The 25,059-nt window shown below is 37.2% G+C and overlaps 1 protein-coding gene across 1 annotated transcript; it reads left to right on the top strand.

Annotated features, from left to right (window-relative positions):
* The first annotated feature begins 1,563 nt into the window (after positions 1 to 1,563).
* On the top strand, positions 1,564 to 24,488 carry CLIC2 (chloride intracellular channel 2). Its single transcript, XM_045995322.1, has 6 exons — positions 1,564 to 1,658; positions 13,881 to 13,990; positions 14,121 to 14,246; positions 21,708 to 21,814; positions 22,294 to 22,475; positions 23,437 to 24,488. The coding sequence occupies exons 1-6, from the start codon at positions 1,626 to 1,628 to the stop codon at positions 23,596 to 23,598; spliced, it is 720 nt and encodes a 239-aa protein (XP_045851278.1). The 5' UTR covers positions 1,564 to 1,625; the 3' UTR covers positions 23,599 to 24,488.
* The last annotated feature ends 571 nt before the right edge of the window (positions 24,489 to 25,059 follow it).

The raw sequence follows: 25,059 nt of genomic DNA, 5'->3' as shown, positions 1-25,059 counted from the left end.
GATGCATACAAAACCATGTTGCTGGCTCAAAGTATGGAGTGGCAGTGGGGGCCAAGAGAAGCAGACGGGTTTAACAATATTCAGGAAGCAGAAGGGGCAAGATTTTGAATGGACTCTCCTGTGGGAACCAGGAAGAGAGAAGATGCCCCCGAGTCGGCGTGCTTAAAGTGGAGTCCCTGCTCTCCTCCCAAACTTACTGTCTTCCCTCGCTGCTCATCTCCGTGAGTGGATCAGCATGCTGGCACAGGGCAAGCATTCATTGATTGTCTTTGGAGTGAAAGAATAAATGAATAGAGTAGAAATGTGGCCAAACAGAGCATTCATCGGTGCCTGCCAAACAGCCGGTCCTAAAGTCACCCTCGAGGTCGGCTCCGCAGAAGTCTGTCACCGTTTCCCTCTCAGTTTGTCAACGGTTTGGAAACTCACCAGGTCCCATGCCCAGAAGGGCCCCCAACTCCCTATCAGGCACCCCTTGCCTGGAACCTGCAGGTGTGGCGCAGGCCGGGTTTGGCCAAGAGCCTGTCATCCTGCGAGTCCTTGAGGGGAGCGCAGTGGCAGCCTGTCCGGCCCCAATGAGCGCAGGGGCCGTTTGGTGTCATCCAAACAGGGTCAGGACGGCACCCAGCTGGTGGATCTCTGTTCACTTTGGCTTCCACCCCAGAGAGACTTTTCGTGGATCCGGCCCCTGGCCCCACCCTCGGGCCCGCAGGCCAAAAGTACCCGTGCCAGCAGCACTACGGACTCCAAGGGTCAGTCTGGGTATTTTCCTGCTTCTCCCAGGGGCGACAAGCAGAGATCCAGAACGGCTTCTGGCTGCTGGTACAGATACCCAAACCCGGACGTGCTCTGTCCCCGTGTAGATTTCCCAGAAATGAGAATGGGATGGGGCATGCCAAGGATGCCGCTCCCCAGCCCCTGACTCAACAAACCCAGCAAAGATTCCCTAGTTACAGAAGAGAAGTGAAAGTTATAATTCGGAAGGGAAATCTGGCTGTGTGAGCAGTAGAATTGGGGGTGGAGACACTTGATGAAGTACAATTTTTTAACCCCCTTTTAGACAATATCATTAGATAAACATCCTTTTCAATGATACAACTCAAGTCATTTCTGGCCCTTTTCCTGGAAAAGCTTTTTGCAGCTGTCAGTTTACAGGAACAGCAATAAGAGGCCATGTTCCGGGCATGAAGCCCAGGACTCAAAGGGAGGCTCTAGAGAACATCTGGTCTGCTTGATATATAGAAGCCAGCACTGCATGTGTGTATTTGTGTGTATGTGTTTTTCCTATGCTGACTCATGGCCTTGAAGTCTTTCTGGAAACACCCCCACCTTTGTAGCCAGCCAGTTTACACACAGCCCTTCAGCTCCTCCTTGATTCGAATGTTAAGTCAAGAGGAAGAAGGAAAACAAATCCAAGAACTGCTCTCAACAATCTAGAATTCTCTGCACCCCACCTCTTGAGAAGAGAGACTGGCCCCAGCTCTGACTCAGTCTACTACGAGCTGGACTCTCCTCTTAAAGCACAAGCTTTATCCGAGCCTTTGGACAAAACTGGAAGACAATAGTGCACGAGTACTGTGAACTCTGCAAGAGACAGGGGATTGACAACTGGTAGTAAAAACAGAAAGATGGCCGATCCTGAAATTGAGCTTTTTGTGAAGGTACGTCTTCTAGCTATAATAATCGCATATGTAATGTATTATTTCTTGACACTGTGCCTTAGATTCTAAAAATAAGTCAATATTTGGGCTAGAGATAAGAAATAATTTTGTAATTATATTCCTCCTGTGAGTACTTGATGTATGAATGGCTGTTCTTAGATGACACTAGGAAAACACATTTTTTGAAAAAGGCAAAGATATATTGTAGAAAGAGCACTAGACTGATTGCTAGTCTGAACAATTAAATTATATTCTTGGCGGCTTCCTATGTAACTTTGGACAAATCTCTCCTTTTCTCTGGACCCTTGTTTCTTCATCTGTACGATGAACAAAACTGACAAAATGATCCTTAAGGGCTTTCTAGCTTTTGCAATATGTGTTTTATGAAATGGGTTTTGGAAGGCCTAAATGGGGAAAGAAGAAGGCCAAAAATGGGCTAGGTGCCCCAATCCTACACACAGTCCAGACAGAGCTTTCTAAAATTCTCCCACAATTGATGAAGCTCACCGTGGAGTCACACGGACACTATGGGAGCACACGGTCAGGAGTTTGCATGAGGAAGACGCGTTTTAGAATGTCGTGTTTCCTCTTTATGGTCTGCATTGGGGTTTTTTTGTAATGCCTTAACTTTTGAGAAAAGCCCTTTGGAAAACCCCTAAGTGGGAGAAAGGAACATGTGTTTCTAAATTAACTCATCAAGAAAAATAATAATTTTGTTTGGATTATTACAGGTAGAAATTACAGTTTCCTAAAACTTTGTTTATATTAATTATTTTTTCTTCTATATTCTCCTTGACTATTAGAGGTGTCCAGAATGATAATAATCATAACAAACTCTCATATCTAAGCACTTCACATATATTACACATATTTATATGTATATATATTACCTCATTTAGTCCTAATAACTTACATTAATAGTACTATTAGAAGTAGTACCATGACTAGGAGTAACAGTAGTAGTACTTGTCATTATAGTAATATTGTGCTCATCTCTAGGTAATTAAGCGAAGGCAATAAAGTTTAAGTAATTTTCCTCTAAAACCACATCTCTTGATGACTTACAAAGGCATGAAATAAGGTATGTTTTCACGAAATGTTAGTTTAAACATCTGTTAGCTGAAGTAATACTTTCACAATCATTTAAAAATATTTAACAAATGGTCACATATATACACAAAGGACATATTCAACCTGCCCTTTCAGAATTATGGAGTGCTTTTTGAATTCCTACATAGCAAAATAATCCAAGTGAGTGTTGGACTATGGGGCTACTTCTCTTATCTCTGGATTTTAGCCAAACATGTGACCGCTCAGACACAGTATTAAAAAGCCTTGATTTCCTAACTGGCTTTTTACATCTACCAATTTCAAACCAGATGTAATGTCTCTTCACAGGCAAACTAAAGTGTTCCTTTAGTCTAAACTACTCATTCAATCCAATCAAACACCCCTACCTAGTTGTTGGCATTTATCTATGTGTTCATCCTCATAGAACTCCCATATTTGGATATTAATCTGGACAGGAGATGTTAGTGACTCACACATTGAAGGAACAAATGTTGAATTAAATAATAATTTTCAGGTTAAAATAACTAATCGTTTGTTGAGTACTTACTATATGTCAGGCATTGTGTTAGGTGGTTTATTATTAGCTCTAATTATGGATACAGAAAATAAAACAAAGAATATCTAAGTAACTTTGTCTAGGGTCACATAGCTAGTGAATGGCAAGGTTAGGATTCCAATTCGTTAAAATAGTTACATCTAATTTTATTCAACTGTTTTCAATTTGGCAAACCTTTAGTAAATTTTTCCAGAATTTCATCAGGTGGAATCCTTTTGATGTTATCTAATGACATTGATACAAATTATAGATTTTCTGAAAGAACATTGAGTATCATCTGGTACAGGTATTTGTTTTGATTTGCTTTAAGATGTATTCCATAGATCTCTAGAACTTTCATACAAAATATGGAGATGGGACATAAGGATTGAGAGACAGGAAAAATGTTAATGAGTGAGTTTAAAAAGCACTACTCTTTATCAAAGGTATCTAATTATAAATCCTGCTGTTTCTTTTTTTTAAGATTTTATTTATTTGACAGAGAGAGATCACAAGTTAGCAGAAAGGCAGGCAGAGAGGGAGGGGAAGCAGGCTCCCCATCGAGCAGAGAGCCCAATGTGGGGCCCGATCCCAGGATCCTGAGATCATGACCTGAGCTGAAGGCAGAGGCTTAACCCACTGAGCCACCCAGGTGCCCCGCTGCTGTTTCTTTCTAAAGATTAAAAGAGTCTGTGATTTCCCCAGCTACCTCTGGCTGTCCTTAAAAACCCTACCACAACTTCTTTCCAATATCATTGATGGGATACCTACAAGAAATTAAGGACTTTCCTGTCACAATTAAGAATTTGTATCACCCCAAAACAAAAAACTTTATATCACACCACCTGTGTGCTTTAATGTAATCAGTGAAAACATTGTCTTTCAACACTGAATAACTTGGGTAAGATTTTTAACTATGAACTAAGAACAAAAGGCTTTCTTTTTTTTTTTTAATTTGTTTATTACAGCATAACAGTGTTCATTGTTTTGGCATCACACCCAGTGCTCCGTGCAGTATGTGCCCTCCCTATTACCCACCAAAGGCTTTCTTTTTTTTTTTTTCCTTTTATTTAATTTTTCAGTGTAACAGTATTCATTCTTTTTGCACAACACCCAGTGCTCCATGCAAAACGTGCCCTCCCCATTACCCACCACCTGTTCCCCCAACCTCCCACCCCTGACCCTTCAAAACCCTCAGGTTGCCCCAACCTCCCCAAAGGCTTTCTAACATACATTTTATTTTCTCTAAATGCAGACTTTATCTTACTGGTTTGTTGCTCATTGATAAATAGATTTTGTGATCTCTACCAAACACTCTAAAGATTTTTACATAAAGTTATAGAACTTAACAGTTCTGCCAAAATTCTGAATGTGTCAAACCCTTTTTATGTCATACCTTAACCCCAAACCCCTGACCCCAAACCCCTAATCACTAACCCTAACTTTAACCCACTGGATTGGTCTCTGGACTCAAAAAAACCAGGCACATAACTAACCCTACCCTAACTCTAAACTCTGATTAGAGAAAGTGGCTTATTGAACACATGACAAGGAAAACTGAGAAACATTCTAATTATCCTGGAGAAGACCCCAAACTTTTAAGAATTGGTAGTACTACTGAAAACGGCTGTGAAGGTAGAGATAAAAACAGAAAAATCAATGGAACATCTAACTAAAGAATATTTAGAGTTCCAAATACCCTCCTTGTCTCAACTGGTAGATGGTTGCCATGTTTATTCTAAACCCAAAATCACAGAGTTTATTCTCAGGAGGGATCTTTGAACTGGAGGATATCAGGCACGTACCCTAATCCCTGACTGCTAACCCCTAAGCCCTAACCCCAACTTTAACCCTAACCCTAACACTAACCCTGACCCAAATGCTATCCCTCACCAAAACCCTAAAACTAACCCTAACCCTAACCCTTAACAGCACACCCTAACCCTCTGGAGAGGTCTCTGAACTGAAAATACCAGTCACATACCCTAACCTTAAAACAAACCTTAAATATAACTCTGACCCAACCCTTACACTTGCACTAGCAAAAGTCTAGGATTTTGTCCTCTGGTGATGTCTCTGATTTGGAAATTACCAGGCATATACCCTAACCCTAATCTTAACCTGTAAATACTAATCCCTAAACCTAATCCCTAAAATTGACCCTAACTGTAATACTAACACTAATCCTAACACTCTGGAGAGGTCTCTAAACTGCAAAATACCAGGCATATAATATAACTATAACACTAAACCCAAGCCCAGAAGAAGTCTGGGGTTATATTCTCTGGTGAGTTCTTGAACTGCAAAATTCCAGGCACATACCCTAACCCTAACCCTTGATCCGAGAAAAAGGCTTACTGAACACATGATAAGAAATGTTGAGAAGCGGCCTAGTTTTCCTAGAGATGACCCCAAATATTTAAGAATTGGTAGTATTGGGGCACCTGGGTGGCTCAGTTGGTGAAGGATCTGACTCTTGATTTTGGCTCAGGTCATGGTCTCAGGGTTGTGAGATTGAGCCCCACGTTGGGCTCAACACTGGGCATGAAGTCTACTTAAGATTCTCTCTGTCCCTCATTCTCTCTCCCTCTCCCCTGTCTCCCTCCCTCTCTCATTCTGTCTCTCTAAAAAAAAAGAATTGGTAATATTTCTGAAGATGGGTGTGAAGGTAGGGATAGAAAGATAAAAATAAATTCAATATCTATGTAAAGAGTATCTAGAGCCCCAAATCCCTCCTTGCTTCAGCTTGATAAATGATTGCAATGTTTATTCTCATCCCAGCAGAAGTGTGGGGTTTTATTTTTAGGAAAGGTCTCTGAATGGCAGGATATCTGACACATATCCTAACCCTAATCCATAATCCATAACCCATAACTATAATCCCTAACCCTAAAACTAACCATAACCCTAACCTTCTGAAGAGATCTCTGAATGGCAAAACACCAGGCACATGCCCAAGCCCTAAACTAACCCCTAATTCTTAAGCCCTAACCTTAACACTAACCTCAGCAGAAGTGTGGGATTTTACTCTCTGGAGGGATCTCTGAACAGCAAAATACAAGGCACAGACCCTAACCCTAACAACAACAACAAAAGTTGAAAAAAACAAAAGTGGAAAAGAAAAAAGAGATCATACCTTTCTCTGAATTTTCAGACCATTTTCAAACTCTCTTAGAACTATCATAAAGACTATCACAAAAACTGACTAATTTTTTTATACAACAGAACTATTAGATGGGAGAAACAGTGTTTAAGAGTTTGGGTTTCAGAGTAGACAGTCCTGGACCTGCTACATGAGAAGTGCACTTTAACAAGTCAGTTCTCTGAGCAACATTTCCCTCACCTGCAGAACAAGAGTGTTAACAGAACCTACCTCATGGGATCATCTTCACTGTGAGGATTAAATAAAACAAATATATAAAACACTGTAGTTGTTAACATAGTAAACACTCAATAAATGTCAGATATTGTGACATTTTATTTTTCATCTTCAGAAACTTATATCACAAACAAAAAGATAAAAGTTGTTTTTGTGAATGATCACATCCTGTCTTTGCCAGCTATATATACTTAAGAGGTGGTAATTCATCAATCAGGCTACGGAATTTACATTCTAAAATTTTCTGTGATGGCACTTTAAATCATCATATTATTAACAGGAAAAAAAAAACCTCAGTTTTCCTGTAAAACTTGACTGCATTTCCCCCACATCTCAGTGTTTTGTTTTGTTTTGTTTTGTTTTGTTTTTTACATCTCAGTGTTTTGCCTTTCCTTTTGCCAAAGGCAATCCACCCTTCCTGCTGTATCTATTATCAGACTCCATTCTTCTTCCTGCCTCCCACCCATAATCACGATTCTACTCACTGGCCCCAGTTTTGATTGGATCCTTAGTTTGACTTCCGTTACAAAAGAAACACAGCTGCCAAGGTTGGGTACCTCTTCCCATAGCTCTTCACTCCCTGACATCACAAAAGAACAACAGTAACCATCATTTCCTCTGTTGTGCTCATTGTCAGGGAAAGGAAAATTTGTCCAAAAAATTAGGATTTTGCCCAGGCCTTCTGGGACCTTAATAGTGCTAGAAATAACAGATCAGAGAAGCTGTAAGGTGAAAAGTACCCTTTACTTTCTTTTACAGACTAAAGCAAAAGCAGAAATAAATATCAATCAATCAATCAATCAGTGAGTCCAATAGATAAGATACATTGATGGCTTGGACTTGGGTAGCTAGCACCTAACAGTGTTGAACAGATAGTAAGCATCAAATAAATATTGAATGAATGAATGATGTAATAGCCATGGCAAATGAAAGAACTAAACGTATTTATAGATATTTATAGGTAAAACTGACAAGAATTAGTGTTGAATTCAATTTGAGAATGAAGCAGAAAGATTATCCTCAAGTTTCTAATTTGGGCAACTCAGTAGATAGTGTCTTGTCTTCTCAGGCTGTCATAACAAAAAGCAGAGACTTGGTGGCTTGCACAACAGATATTTAGTTCTATAGGCTGTATGTTCAAGATCAAGGTGCCAGTGTGGTCAGGTTCTGGTAAGAAATCTTTTCCTGGCTTATAGATGATTGCTTTCTCAGTGTCTTTGCATGGTGGGCAGAGAGAAGAGAAGGAGAGAAGAGAGAAAGCTTCCTGGTCTCTTCTTATAAAGGACTTAATCCCATCATGAGGGCCCCATTCTCATGAGGTCATATAAACCTAATTACTTCCCAAAGGCCTGGCCTCCAAATACTATCACGTTGAAGGTTAGGGTTTCAAAATATGATTCTAGAAGAGTACATTTCAGTCCATAGCAGATAGCAGTGTCATGTGCAGGATTAGGAGCCCTAAAGAAAGAGGAGGTCAGTGAGTGGAGTAAAGAAAAAGGAAGGAATCCATTTTGTGACATGTTGAGATTGAAGTGTCTAAAGGCTGGATTTCCCACGAGACACTGTATCAGCCATAGCCCTCAGAAGAAGTGGCTACCTTTTCTTCCTCATTCTTCTCACCATTGAACCTGGAAATAAGGTAGGTACCCTTTACGTATCCTTGCTCCTCATTCCTGCTTCCAGTCCATTCTACCTCCCCCATACAAAGAAATATCTAGGTTGAGTCTAATAAAATCAGACTAAACCACCCACTACCCTTCCTTGTTATAGTAGTCTTCCAATCACCAGGTCACTCTCCCCTATTCCTTGAGGTTTTTTAGCTTCTGGATCATTGTCACTCCAACACTATTCCTATCATAATTCTTGGTGATTTCAATATTTACATAGATGACTCTTCCAGTACTCTGGCCTCTCATACCCTTGACCCCTTCCACTGTCACATCCTAACCTTGTCACTGCAACTTTTGCAATGCCTGCATGATACCACAGGGGGATTAATCTACTGCTTGAAATTTTATATTTTAATGCACTTTATTGATGTATAATTTACATAAAATAAAATGCACCTATTTTAAGTGCATCATCCAATGACTTTTGACAAATATATATGCACATGCAACCACTAATCCAATCAAAATATACAATATATCTATTACCTCAGAAACTTTCTTTGTGTTTCTTTGCAGTCAGTTTTCCCCCACTGTACCCCACTACTCCCTACCAGGAAATCGTTTATCTGCCTTCTGTCAGGATACATTGATTTGTATTTTCGAGGATTTTCTATAGATTGAATTGTACAATATGTACTTTTGTTTGGCTTCTTTCACTCAGCGTAATTATTTTGGAGATTTCCCATATTGTTATGTGCATCAATATCTCATTCTTTTCTATTGCTGAAGGGCATTTGGGTTGTTTCCAGTTTTTTGGCTACTATGAATAAAGTTGCTATAAACATTCATGTGCAAGTCTTTCTATGGCCATATGCTTTCACTTCTCTTGGATAAATACCTAGAATTAAAATTAATGGGTCATGTGGTAGGTACATTTTTAACTTTGACAAACTCTTTATAAACCACTTGTGCCATTTTACACTCTCAACCACAGTGTATCAGTTCTGATTGCTCCAAATTCCTGGTGATACTTGGTATGGTCAGTCTTTTAAATTTCAACTATTCCAATGTGTGTGTAGTGGTATCTTGTGCTTTTAATTTTCATTTCCCTGTTGACTAATGATGTTGAGCAGTTTTTCATGTCTCTTTCCTACAGTGTTTAAATCTCGTGCTCATTTTTAAGTTACATAGTTTGTCATTAAGTTGTAAGAGTTCTTTATTCATATATTTTCTATATTTTGGGTACAAACATTTTTCATTTTCTTTACAGTTCTTATGAAAAGCAGATTTTAGCTTTCATGTAGCTCAATTTGTTGAATTTTTCTTTTTTCTTCTTCTCTTTCTGAATCCCAGCCATATTGACCTTCTTTCAGTTCCTTATAATGCCATGCTCAAGCATGCTTCAAGGCTTTTGGATATGCTATTTGCTGTTTAGAATGCCTTCTTTGTGCCTATTCACCTAGTTAGCTCTTATTCTTTGAACTGAGTTCAATCGCCACTTCCGCAGAAAGGCCTACCCTAACAGACCCCATATAGAGTGTGTTTTTCTCATAACATGCACATCCATCTTTCCTTCAAAGATTTTATCTCAGTTTAAAAGTAAGTTAATTTGGAAGATTATTTTTTAATATCTGTTATATATAATGTATATTGTATATGTATATGGAATAACTGATCTATTTTCAATACATTATTTGTTCAGTAAGTATTTATTGGGAGAGTAAATGGATGAGTGAAGTGTAGGGGACCATAGATAAACTCAAAGTATACATAAAAGTTCAAAGCAGAAAATTATGTTGTTTTCAGTCAGTGAGCAAAAGATGCTCTTTATTTTTCACCATTATTTTTCTTACTATTGAAGTATAGTTAACATATAATGTTATATTAGTTTTAGGTATACAACATATTGATTCATCAATTCTATACATTACTGAGTGCCCATCATAAGTGTAGTTGACATCTGTCACCAAGCAACATTATTACAATATTATTGAGTATATTCCCTATGCTGTACTTTTCATCTCCATGACGTATTTGCTTTATAACCGAAAGTTTGTACCTCTTAATTCTCTTTGTCTATTTTGCCTACCACCACCCACTGCCCCTCTGGCAACCAGTAGTTTGTTCTCTATATTTAGAGATTGAGTTTGTTTGGGGGTTTTGTTTATTTGCTTCCTTACTGTTTCGTGTTTTAGATTCCACATATAACTGAAACCAGATGGTAAGTGAAAAAAGTCAGACAGAGCAGAGAAAGCTCTGTCTGACTTTTTTCACTTACCATAAGATCTTCTGTGTTCACCCATGTTGTCACAAATGACAAGCTCTCATTCTTTTTTTATGCCAAATAATATTCCATTCATCTATTGATAGACACTTGGGTTGCTTTCATATTTTGGTTTATTGTAAATAGTGCTTCAGTAAATGTAGGGGTTCATATATCTTTTCAAATTAATGTTTTCATTTTCTCTGGGTAATACCTTGTTATTTCTTATCTTCCTGATACTAGCCATTCTGACTTGTGTGAAGGGATCTATCATTGTGGGTTTAATTTGCATTTTCCTGACGATGAGTGATGTTGAGGATCTTTTCATGTATCTTTTGGCCATCTGGATGTCTTCTTTGGAGAAATATCTATTAAGTCTTCATTGTTAATCAGATTATTCAGGATTTTTTGGTGTTCAGTTGTACAAGTTATTTTTTTTAGATTTTATTTATTAATTTGAGAGGGAGAGCATGCACGAAGGAGTGAGGGAGCAAGAGAGAGCACACAAGCAGGGTGAGGGGCAGAGGGAGAAGCAGGCTCCCTGCTGAGCAAGGAGCTCAATCCCGGGACTCTGGGATCATGACCTGAGCCCAAGATAGATGCTTAACCAACTGAGCCACTCAGGCGCCCCAGTTGTATAAGTTCTTAACATATTTTGGATATTATCCCCTAATGAGATATATTATTTGCAAATATCTTTTCTCATTCCAGATGTTGTCTTTTTGTTTCATTAAAAGTTTCTTTTGCTGTGCAAAAGCTTTTCATTTTTGGTGTAGTCCCAATAGCTTATTTTTGCTTGCTTCTCTTGCCTCAGGAGACATAGCCATAAATACGTTGCTAAAGCTGATGTCTAAGAGATTATTGCCTGTGTTTTCCTCTAGGAATTTTATGGTTTTAACTCCTACATTTAGGCCTTTAATCCATTTTGAGTTTATTTTCGTGTACGGTGTAAAAAAGAAGTGGTCCAGTTTCATTCTGTTGCATTTTTTAGCTGTCCAGTTTTCCCGGCACAATTTATTGAAATACTGCTTTTTCCCCATTGGATATTCCTGCCTCCTTTGTCATAGATTTACTAACCTTATAAGCATGGGTTTATTTATGGGCTATCTTGTTCCATTGATCTACGTGTCTATTCTTATATTGATTAGTATAGTCTTGTAGTATACTTTGAAGTCGGAACATGATACTTGTGGCTCTGTTCTTTCTCAAGATTGCTTTGGTTATTCAGGGTCTTCTGTGATTCCATACAAATTTTACAATTATTTGTGCCAGTTCTGTGAAGAATACCATTAGCATTTGATAGAGATTGCATTGAATCTGTAGATTGCTTTGCATACTATAGACATTTTAACAAATTTTAACAATATTAATTCTGCCAATCTATGAGTACAATATATCTTTCCATTTGTTTATGTTATCTTTAATTTCTTTCATCAGTGTCTTATAATTTTCAGAGTATAGGTCTTTCAGCTCCTTGTGAAATTTACTCCCAGGTATTTTTTTTAAGTAGGCTCCACACCTAGGATGGAGCCCAACATGGGGCTTGAACTCATGACCCTGAGATCAAGATATGAGCTGAAATCAAAAGTTGGACACTCAACTGACTGAGCCACCCAAGCATCCCAAATAGGTTTTTTCTCATGCAATTGTAAATGGGATTGTTTTCTTAATTTCTATTTCTGTTACTATATTATTGATGTATAGAAATGCAACAGATTTCTGTATAATAATTTTGTATCCTGCATCTTTGCTGAATTTATTTGTTAGTTCTGTTAGTTTTTTGGTGGAGTCTTTAGAGTTTTCCACAAAGGATATTATGCTATCTGCAAATGGTGACAGTTTTACTTCTTCTTTATCAAGTTGTATCTTTCATTTCTTTTTCTTGTTTGACTGTTGCAGCTAGGACTTCCATTATTATGTTATGGAGGGCACGCATTGCATAGAGCACTGGGTGTGGTGCAAAAACAATGAATTCTGTTACGCTGAAAAGAAATAAAAATAAATAAATAAAATCGGTGAGAGTGGACATCCTTTTCTTGTTCCTGATCTTAGAGGATAAGCTTTCAGTTTTGACCATTGGTTATGATGTTAGCTATGGGTTTTTCATATATGAACTTTATTATGTTGAGATATGTGCCTTTCAAACCAACTTTGTTGAGAGTTTTTATCATGAATGGATGTTATCTTTTGTCAAAAGGGTTTTCTGATCTATTGAGGTGATAGTCATATGGTTTTTATTCTTTCTTTTGTTAATATCCTGTATCACATTGATTGTTTTATGAATTTTAAACCATCCTTACATCCCTGAAACAAATCCCACTTGATGATGGTGAATTGTCCTTTTAATGTATTGTTGAATGTTATTTGGTTGTATTTTGTTGAGGACTTTTGCATCTATGTTTATCAGGGGTATTGGCCTATAGTTTCCTTCTGTAGTGTCTGGTTTTGGCATCAGGGTAATGGATCTATTAACCATTTTTTTTTTAATTTAAGTACAAAAGCTAGAATACCAATATATTCCTGGTGCCAAAATAAATTCCAAATAGAGGAAACAAATGCAAAAACTGAAAGCCTAAAGATACTAAAAGAAAACACAGAAGAACATCTTTATAATAAAACAAAATAAGAAAGGGTTGGGATTTTTTTTTGTTTTTAATTTTTATTTTTTGTAATCTTAATGTATATAATGACAGTGTAAGGAGATCAGAAAAAACTGAGTAATAGATGTCATGTAAAATTTAATTTTTACATAAACCATGCTTTAAGGTACCTGTAATGTGTATCAAAAGTGTTAATATCTTTAATATATAAATAAATTTTTTCAAATCAGTAAGAAAAATATCACTTTGATAGAGAAAATGAAAGTTTGTCTTTAACAAATACTTCACGAAATAAGGAAATAAAATCGGCAATAAGCATATGGAAAATGACTTTCAGGAAGGAAATTTGGCAGGATCTATTGAAATGAAAAATGCACTTGCTCTTTTTTCAACATTCTCATTTTGAATATTAATTCCAAAGATATAATGTCAGAAGTGCAACAAATGATATGTCCAAAAGTATTTGCTGCTGAAGCATTCAGCGTAGCAAAAATATTGGAACATCTGAAACGCCCATCAATAGGAAATGTTTATATAAATTCTGGTACCATATAAAATTAGCTATTATTATTATGTACTCATTAAACTTGTCACTTTAAATACAATAAACTTATTTGATTCATTATATCTGTCTGCCCACAGGTGGTAGGATCCATGAGATTAAGGGCTTCCAATTTCATCTCGAGCAACTGGCTCATTTCCCACTAGGCACTCAATACATACTTGAGCATATGAATGAATGAGGCCTTCCTTTATCTTAACAGGCTGGAAGTGATGGGGAGAGTATTGGAAACTGTCCCTTTTGCCAACGCCTTTTTATGATCCTCTGGCTTAAAGGAGTTAAATTCAATGTGACTACTGTTGACATGACCAGGTAAGAGAAATCAGGACATGTTTCATTCTGGAGATTGAAATCAGTAGACACCAATATAATGCTTGTGTTTGTGTTTGTGTATGTGTACTTTATCTAGAGGCCTAACTCTGCTTATTTTCAATAATCATAGAAAGCCTGAAGAGCTGAAGGACTTAGCCCCAGGTACCAACCCTCCCTTTCTGGTGTATAACAAGGAGTTGAAAACAGACTTCATTAAAATTGAGGAGTTTCTAGAGCAGACACTGGCTCCTCCAAGGTACAGCATTTCACATGATATTACTGTTTTTGAGAACATCTATTTTATTGCCTTATATTACAGATTGAGTATTCTTACTTCTAGATATCTAACTGTTTTTCACTGTTGGACTTCTTTTTTGCTGTTTTTCTAGAAACGTTTACAAAATCCCCATGATTACTCTATACATGACAACAAAACTTTTTTACAGTATTACTTATTTAATATATGTAAAGTTATTAAAACTTTATTAGATGTATGTAATATATTAGGAAAGGGCAAAGGATAGATTTGGAAACCTGGGAAAGGCAGGGAATTTCAGCCATAATGAAGCTTGGGGACATTTATACTGATAGAAATTAGACTTGTTTTATTGTAGAGCCTCACAAGATCTTCAAATTTGAAATAGCCTTTGATTCGGTCTGATTTCTAAGCTCTGCAGGTTGGGAAGTATAATGTCTATCATTTATAAGCTTCCCCCTTGAACTTCAAATACATAAAAATGTTAGATATAGGGGTGCCTGTGTGGCTCAGTCATTAAGTGTCTGCCTTCAGCTCAGGTCATGATCCCAGGGTCCGGGAATCTAGTCCTGCATTGGGCTCCCTGCTTGGTGGGAAGGCTGCTTCTTCCTCTCCCACTCCCCCTGCTTGTGTTCCCTCTCTCGCTGTCTCTGTCTGCCAAATAAATAAATAAATCTTTTTAAAAAGTTAGATGTAAAATACCAAAGTATTTTGTAAAGGTTTTATTTATTTTGGAGAGAGAGAGAGCAAGCAAGCAGGGGGAGAGCCAGAGGGACAGGAAAGAGAATCCCAAGCAGACTCCCTGCTGAGCAGGAAGCCCCAAGGGCTGGATCTCACAACCCTGAAATCATGATGTGAGCTGAAACCAAGAATTGGATGCTTAACCAACTGAGCCACCCAGGCACCCCCAGAGTATTTTTTATGTTCTTTATGTTGTGCCTTTTATTCCCATGACTTATTCATTCCATAACTGGAAGTCTGTATCTCCCACTCCCCTTCACCCATTTTCGCCCATCCCCCCACTTTGGCAACCAGCAGTTTGTACTCTGTATTTATAGGTCTGTTTCTGGAGACATCACAATTTCAGATTTGAAGTTACATTACAAACCTGTAGAGATCAAGACAGTATGGTACAGACACAAAATAATGGGTATTAAGGAAGGTTAATGTTGTGATGAGCATTGAGTGTTCTATGTAAGTGATGAATCACTAAATTCTACTCCTGAAACCAATGTTAAACTATATGTCAGCTAACTATAATGTAAATAAAAACCTTAAAAAAGGAAATTTGAAAATTCAGAAAAGAAAAAAGACACATAGATCAATGGAACAGAATAGAGAGCCCAGAAATGAACCCACAACTCTATGGTCAGCTAATCTTTGACAAAGCAGGAAGGAATACCTAGTGGGAAAAAAAGAGTCTCTTCAGCAAATGGTGTCGGGAAAACTGGACAGCCACATGCAAAAGAATAAAACTGGACCACTTCCTAATACCATACACAAAAATAAACTAAAAATGAGTGAAAAACCTAAAAAAATACAAAGACAAGTTTTTTCCACACACTCCGTGACACACTCAATATATCATGGTGGAGCAGGAACTGGATAACTGGAATAAAAACTACTGTTTCTTTAAAGGATAACAGTAAGAAGGACGCAATAATTACCTGTTTGTAACAGTTACCATAGTTAGGGAAACAAATGAAAGACTGTTTGGCATTACAAACAATGCTAAAATATACTTTTTTCTCTTTTTTTAATTATACTTGTTTTAAAATTTATTTGACAGGCAGAGATCACAAGTAGGCAGAGAGGCAGGCAGATAGAGAGGGGGAAGCAGGCTCCCCGCTGAGCAGAGAGCCCGATGTGGGGCTCGATCCCAGGACCCTGAGATCATGACCTGAGCCGAAGGCAGATGCTTTAACCCACTGAGCCACCCAGGCAACCCAAAGTTTGTCTAAATTTTTAAAACCTGTTAAATACCTACATCAATGAAAATGGTGGAGTAAGGAACTCCAAAACTCCATCCCTCCATAAAAACAATGAATAGCTTGGGAAAAAATGTCAGAATCAACTTTTTCAGAACTCTGGAATATAACCCAAAATTTACCAGAGCCAAGGGAATATTAATGAAGAAAAAAAGCTTAATTTTAGTAGAAGAGCCTGTGGGATTTTAGGTTATCTTACCATCCTCTACTCCTCAGTCTTTAACAGCCTTAAAGATAGCAGTCCACGTGGTAGGTGCAGGTTGCTGGTAGCAGAGGACATGATACGGGATTTATTGTCAAGTAAATATGGTTGTGTGGTTTGGCCTGGTGGCACCCTGAAGGAGTAGGTCAAGGGTATGTCTCTTTTCACCTACTTTACAGCTTCCCCAGGGCTGAGGCAGTTTCCTTGGGGGCATTCATGGAAGGCTTTTAAAGGCAGTTGCATTAGCCCTTGCTACATGGGACAAGGGATAGTACTTGCGGAAAGCAATAGACAACTGAAAAGCCTGGGAAGAAACAGGCTGGGATGTTTGGGGGATACTTGGGGGAATAAAGGCTTCAAAACACTTTCATGTATGCTAAGGACTCTAGAAGTCCATGCACATGTCCAGGTTTAGACCTGTGCTCATAAAAGACTTGAGAAGATCCTAAATTCTTACTTCTGACTGAACTTCAGACACCAGGAAAGCAGAAACTGAAGGCTAAACTGTAAACTGCTTACATAAGCATTGAAGGAGTGCCCCCAACTCAGAGCAAGGCTGCAAACACTGAGAGACATTTCTTTCTAGATTTGTTTGTTTGTTTTGGTTCCAGGAGTTTAATGAAATCTCTGTTAAATCAATAACTAACCAAAGATAATGGGACAAAGATTTCAGTGGCCCCACACAACAAAGAACATAGACTTTACTAAATTACTTCAGAAAATTCACTAAACAAATAAAGGATACCTGCAATAAGCAACAACAACAAATCCTGGGGAATGGGAGAATCTGATTTTCAGAGTTTCTACATTATAATGTTCAAGTATCCAGTTTTCAAGAAAAAAATAAAATTCATACCATTTGCGATGACGTGGATGGAACTAGAGGGTATTATGCTTAGCGAAATAAGTCCATCAGAGAAAGACAACTATCATATGATCTCCCTGACATGAGGAAGTTGAGATGCAACGTGGGGGTGTTGGGGCTAGGAGAAGAATAAATGAAACAAGACAGGACTGGGAGACGAACCATAAGAGACTCTTAATGTCACAAAACAAACTGAGGGTTGCTGGGGGAGGGGGGAGGGAGACTGTGGTGGGGTTATGGCCACTAGGAAGGTTATGTGTTATGGTGAGTGCTGTGAAGTGTGTGTAAACCTGGCGATTCACAGACCTGTACCCCTGGGGCTGATAATAGATTATATGTTAATTAAAAAATAAAATAAAATAAAATTCATGTCAAGAAACAAGAAAGTATGGCCCATTCACAGGAAAAAAAGAAATTAATAGAAACTGTCCCTGAGGGGTGCCTGGGTGTCTCAGTGGGTTAAAGCCTCTGCCTCCCGCTCAGCTCATGATCTCAGGGTCCTGGGATTAAATAAAAATTAATAAAAATTAATTCAAAGTCTATCAAAGAACTATATGTATGGGCTAAAACTATGAACTCTTAGAAGAAAACTTGTGTGTAAATCTTCAGGAACTTGTGTTTGGCAATAGAATCTTAGATATGACACCAAATGTTTAAGCAACAAAAGAAAAAATAGATTAATTAAAATTTATCAAATTAAAAACTTTCAGGCATCAAAGAACACTATCAAAAAGAGTGAAAAGATAACCCACAAAATGGGAGACAGTATTTCCAAATCATGTATTTGATGAAAGTCTAGCATCCAGAATATATAAAGAATTCTTTCAATTCAACAACAGAAAGGCAAACAACCTAATTTAAAAATGGACAAGGGACTTATGTAGATATTTCTCTAGAGAATATATGCAAATGGCTAATGAGCCCATGAAAGATGCTTAACATCATTAAACATTGGGGAAATGCAAATCAAAGCCACAATGAGAAAAAAAACCACAATGGGATAATACCTTAGAGCCACCAAGCTGGCTCTCGGAAAGGAAACAGAAAATAGCAAGTGCTGATGGAAGATGTGGCGAAACTGGAATGTTCTCATGCGCTGCCAGTAGAAGTTCTGCCAATGCGGACAATGGACTGACAGTTGCTCAAAACTTTCACCATAGCATTCTCATATGACCCAGCACTTCCAACCTAGGTACACACTCAAAAGAACTGAAAACAGGTATTCAAACAAAAACACATAGGCAATGTTCATAGCAGCACTATTTGCACTAACCAAAAGATGAAAACAGCACAAATGTACATCAACTGATTATTGGATCAGGAAAATATGGTCTATCCATACAATGAAATATTATGCAGCCATAAAAAAGAGTGAGGTAGGGATAGATACTAGAATATGAATGAACCTTGACCATCATACTAAGTGAAAGAAGCCAAACACACAGGCCACATATTATATGATTCCATATAAAATGCCCAGAATAAGCAAATTCATAGACACAGAAAGATTAGTGGTTCCAGGGGCTGAGAGGAGGAGTAAATGGGGAGTACCTGCTTAATGGGAACTAGGTAGGAGTGATTGTTGCACAAGCCACTGAACTGTACATTTTAAAATAGCTCATGTGGTTTTATGTTCTGTGAATTTTATCTCACTTTTTAAAAAAAAAAGACGAGGCTTTTAATTGAAATTACACTGGATTTATATTACTATTTGATGAAATTTCATTTTTATGATACAAATGATTCCCATCAGAGAACATGATTTGTGTATTTGGGTAGCATCTTATTATTTTTATTGAGATATAATTGTTATATTACATTGTGTAAGTTCAAGGTATACAACATGTTGATTTGATATTTATATATTGCAATATGATAACCACTGTAGTGTTAATTAATATCTCTATCACATTACATAATAATAATTATTATTATTTCTTTTTTGTGGTGAGAACAATGAAAACTTTGTCTCTTAGCAACTTTTGAAGTTTACAATAGCATCTTGTTGACTATAATTACTATACTGTGCTTATTTATCTATTAGTTGCAAGTTTTTACAATTCAGACAATATCTCCCCAATCCCTCCACTGAGGTGCCTCCAGTAACTATCACTTTACTGTTTTTTATGACTATTATAGTATATATTGCATATAAGCACCACATCTCCTTTACCTACTCATCCACTGATTTACATTAGGTTGTCAGCCTAAGTGCCAGTCTTGTGTTCTTTGATAAGACTTTGTCTTGTTCTGCTTTTTTCATATTGGCTCTCTACCTTTTCTATTAAGTTATTTCTAAATATTTTATACTTTTATCAGTATTGTAAATGGAATATCTCATTAATATGTAAATATGTAAATGGAATAGCTCATTAATTCTAGTAATTTTTCCTGTATTTTCCTGGGTTTTCTAGGTATATAATTATATAGTTGCTTCTCTTCCAATAATTATACTAGTGCTTTATGTTGTCTTTCTCAACTTGCTAGAACCTCAAAAATAATATCTACTAGAAAAGCAATTGTAGGTGTCTTAATTTAATGTAAATGGTTCTAAAGTTAATGTAATTAAGTTGTTCCTTAATTTAATGTAAATGGTTCTAAACTCACCATTTAGAATGGTTTTTTGTTTCATTTGTTAGTGCATTCAGCACAATGTTGAAGAGTAGTAATGATAGTGATTATTCGTATCCTGTACTCATTTTAAGGGAAATAGTTCTAACATTTCTCCATTTATAGGGTGCTTGATGAAAGTTTTTGATGGATACATTTTATCAAGTTAAGGAAATTAATGAATTAGTTTAATTATTCAATAAATATTTACTGAATACTTAGTAAGTGTCAGATATTATTCTAGGCACTTGGGACATATCAGTGATTAAACCAAGCAAAAACACTCTGCCCTTGTGGACCTTACATTCTAGTTGGGGAAGACAATAAACAAACTACTTTAAAGCAAAACAAACTACTTTAGATGATGCCAAATACTAAAAACAAATAAAACAAGGCAGGGAAATAGCAAGTGTTAAGGACAGGGGAAGGGTTGCGATGTTAGATAGGGTAGGCAGAGGAAGGCCTGACTTAGGAAGAGATTATAAAGACAAGAACTGAAGGAAGAGGGGGAGCAGGTTATGTCCATATATGAGGGAAATGACTCCATTTAGGGCAGAGAAAGTGAAAATGACTTGAGGCGGAAGCTTGTCAGGCCTATTTGAAGAACACCAAGGAGGTAAGTTCCAAGTGAAGTGAGTGCGGAAGAGTCGGAGGAAATGAGAGCAGAGTGGCAAGATGGGGTCAGATCACATCAGTCCTTGCAGACTACTGAGAGGACTTGGGGTCTGAGTCCGAATAAGATGGACACATTGCAGGGTAATAAGGAGGGAAGAGACATGATACAACTTACCTTTTAGCATGATTGCTTTGGCAGCAGGTAGAAAATAGTCGAAGAGTGTGGAGGACAGGCAGGGGAGTGGGGAGAATAGTCAAGAAGCTGTTGCAGTAGTATAAGCTTTGGATCAGTCACGGAGCAGTGGAAGTGGTGAGAAGTGGATAGATTCTGAATACATTTGGGGGTTTATTTGTTTTCTTTTCAGATTTTTATTTAAATTCTATTTAGTTTACATACAGTGCAATAACGGTTTCAGTAGTAGAATTCAGTGGTTCATCACTTACATACAACACCCAGTGCTCACCCATTGCCCTCCTAAATGCCCATCACCCATCTAGCCCATCCCCCCCCACCTCCCCTGGGTAAGCTGGCAAGAATTGAAAAGTAAGGAAGTAAGGTGGCAAGAATTTGAAAAGTAAGTTGGCAAGAATTGCTAATAGATCAAATATGGATATGGAGAGAAGAGAGGACTCAAGGAAGATGACTAAGTTTTTGTCCTGACCATTTCTAGTTGCTAACAGAGTGTTTTTTGTGAATAGGAATTGATTTTCATTGAACTCTTTTTCTGCATCTATTCATGATCATATGGTATTTAATTTCCTAATGTGGTGAATTACATTATTACATCATTTTTAGAGGACACTCTATATTCCTTCATTTTATGTAAGCTACAATAATTTAAAACCATATTTTTCCTATGACTTATTTTTGAAAATGTATTACCAACATATCTCCTGCCAAATAGGCTCTTAGGAGCAAGTATGGAGGACCTAACTGCCATTTAAAATATTGTTTCTACAAGTTAATGAGCTTTGAATTCTCCACAACTGGTTTCCCAGTGAACTTTAGAAATTAAGTATTCTGTTATTGGCAGAAATATATATTTCCAATGAGAGAATCCAGGGTCTTCCATGTCCAGCACAATCTCCCAAAACCTCCATTCTCAATAAAATGCAAGCCAGGACACTTGGTCCCTGACTTGTTATGTGCGAATAATCATAGACTGATGTTTCTTTTCAAGGTATCCGCACCTGAGTCCCAAGAACAAGGAGTCCTTTGATGTGGGCTCTAACCTCTTTGCCAAGTTTTCTGCATACATTAAGAATACTCAAAAAGAAGCAAATAAGCGTAAGATACCTTTAAATTTCTGTTTCTCTCACACATTTGCTGACTCTCACAGTCTCACTCAGCTAAAATAGGATTTTCCTGAATATGTACTATATGTTGGGGAATACACTTTTCCTCTGATTCTGTCTTCTCTCCTTTGAGATCCCTTTGCATGAAATTTTATTAAATTTAGAACCCAAGATTCAATAGGGCAACTACTAACTTAGCTCAATTAGAGCATTGATATGCCAGGAGTGAACTAACTGCAGGACTGTGTACCTTTAAGGTTTCTGAAGCCATAACACCTACCACAAACATTCTCGAATAGGTCTACTATCTTCTGAGTCATGAGAGCTATTAGTCTCTGATTCCACTTCTGACTCTTCTGTGTTTAGTAATACCATGTATGTGAAGATGTCTAAATGTGTAAAAAAGCATATTGAGAATGTATTCAGTCACGAAGACAAAACATTAGTAACCCTATGACTTCTTTGCACCAGATTTTGAAAAATCTCTGCTCAGGGAATTTAAACGTCTGGATGACTACTTAAACACTCCACTTCTGGATGAAATTGATCCAGACACTCCTGAGGAACTCACAGTTTCCAGAAGATTGTTCTTGGACGGGGATCAGCTGACACTGGCTGACTGCAGCTTGTTACCCAAACTGCACATTATTAAAGTAAGTCTTTGTAGGGCACGCTCAATGGTTTGGGAGGGGTTTGGGAATTGCGCCATGAAACACAGTGACTGTTTAGTGTGAGATTGTTAGATGATGGTTTTGTCATCATCATTATGCATAGTGTATCTCTCCTTTTTCCTCCCAGAGGAAAAATCCATAATGATCTTTTCTGGGAACCATAAAAACTTCTTGCTTCTCCTGAAATCAGAAGGTGTTTTCCACTGTCTTATCTATAAAACAAGGGTAATGTTACCCATTTCATGGAACTGTTGAGAAAATTAAATTAAGGCATGTAAAATGCCTAGAACAGTGTCTGAATCATAGCAAATGATAAATAATGTGAGCTACTAATTTTATGATGATTTAATCATTGATTTAATAAATTCTTATTGAACAGAACTTATTCTGTCACAGATCCTATGCCAGACACACAGAACACATAAAGAAATAAGACATAGTTTGGACCTGGCGCACCTGCGTGGCTCAGTCAGTTAAGCGTCTGCCTTCAGCTCAGGTCATGATCCCAGGGTCCTGGGAGGGAGCCCCGCGTCAGGCTCCTTGCTCGATGGGGAGCCCACTTCTCCCTCTGCCTGCTGCTCCCCGTACTCGTGCCTGTGCTTCCTCTCTCTCTCTGACGAATAAATAAACAAAATATTTTTTTAAAAGACACAGTTGGGACCCTAAGCAAAGTCTTAGTTTAGTGCAGAAATATGTGCTCTTTTTCTGTGCTTTCCTCTAAACATATTAATAATTAAGTACAGCATAAATATAAATGTGATTACATACACATAGCTTTGTCTACATTTGTAAATGAAACATTAAAGCAGTAAGTCCAAGATGTTTATTTTTTGTGTAGATAACATGTCCTTAATGATCGTGACTTTTGAGATATGTTTCTACACACTAGGCATGTCACTGATGTCTTTTACTACCAACTTTTTTTTTTCCCCCAAAACCCTAGGTTGCAGCCAAGAAATACCGTGACTTTGACATTCCAGCAGAATTCTCAGGAGTCTGGCGCTATCTTCACAATGCCTATGCCCGTGAAGAATTTATCCACACGTGTCCTGAAGACAAAGAAATTGAAAATACCTATGCAAGTGTGGCTAAACAGAAGAGTTAGGACAGCTCTTTTAGTAGAAAGGCTCTCTTTTCACTTATCATATTATAAAGGTTTTTGGAAATAAGAATATGGAAAATACTGATTCCTCTATCCAACTCTCTTATGAAAAGAATTCTGTATCTTCCGTATCTAGTCAGTCCAAACTATCTTCTCACTGTGTATTTTAAAGTTCCTTATATTTTCACTTAATTTTCTTTATTCCCATGGCACAACTACTGCAATCTTAAATCACATGGAAAGTATCATGATCTTTTGCTATTTAATTGAATTATTAGAATGCATCATGTGTAAGCTCAACAGATGGCTGAAGTTACAAATGACATAAATAGAGCCACAATCTTAAACTGCTCCTTAGAAACACTTCCATTTAAATCATTAAAACAATTTTACATTTTTGTTAGTTTAATACATGGGTGAATTTATTTCTGGTATGAATAAAAAATCAAAGAGTAAGTATATCAGGGAGGCAAATCCTAAAAGAATGACTTTTAACATCAGCTCTAAAAAGAGATTAAGACCAACTGGTATTAGAATGGCATTAAACACCTAGAAATATGACTGCCTCATAGTTACACATAAGAATATGATCTTTATGACCACGTTATATTGTTAAATGAGCAAGTATTCATTAAATAAAACATAATAATAATTTTTAAAGAAACGAATATATGATAAAGTCTCAAAGTAAACTGGACATTTTAGTCCATAAAAATAAGAAGGAAACTAAGAAATTTGACTGACCAAAAAGTGTTGTTGCTGTCCATAAAACGATAAGGCACACAGTCTTTAAAGAATAATGACAAAGATTTGTATAGAATTTTAAATCTTCTATTACTATATGTACTCAAATTTACATGTTAAAATAAAATGACTCAAATCTGAAAACAAAAGCCAATCTTGGTCCTTCAAAGGAGAAACAAAGTTCAGCCTCAAAAAAAGAAGACACCATAGATCAATGGAACAGATTAAAAAATCCAGAAATAAACCCACAAATATATGGTCAATTAATCTTTGACAAAGCAGGAAAAAATATCCAATGGGAAAGGCAGTCTCTTCAACAAATGGTGTTGGAAAACAGCAACATGCAGAAGAATGAAGCTGGACCACTTTCTTATACCATATACAAAAATAAACTCAAAGTGGATATGAGACAGGTAACCATTAAAATCCTAGAGGAGAACACAGGCAGTAACCTCTTGGACATCAGTCACAGCAGCTTCTTTCTAGATATGTCTCCTGAGGCAAGGAAAACAAAAGCAAAAATAAATGATTTGAACTTCATCAAAATAAAAAGCTTCTGCACAGCAAAAGAAACAATCAACAAAACTAAAAGGCAACCTACGGAATGGGAGAAGATATTTGCAAATGACATATCTGATAAAGGGTTAGTATCCAAACAATAGCCAAATTATATAAAAAACCCAAATGTCATCAACTGATGAATGGATAAAGAAGATGTGG

The sequence above is a fragment of the Meles meles genome, chromosome X (assembly GCF_922984935.1).
Source record: "Meles meles chromosome X, mMelMel3.1 paternal haplotype, whole genome shotgun sequence".
NCBI classification, from domain to species: Eukaryota; Metazoa; Chordata; class Mammalia; order Carnivora; family Mustelidae; genus Meles; species Meles meles.
Note: the sequence above shows the minus strand (reverse complement) of the source record. Positions and strands in the feature narration are given on the sequence as shown.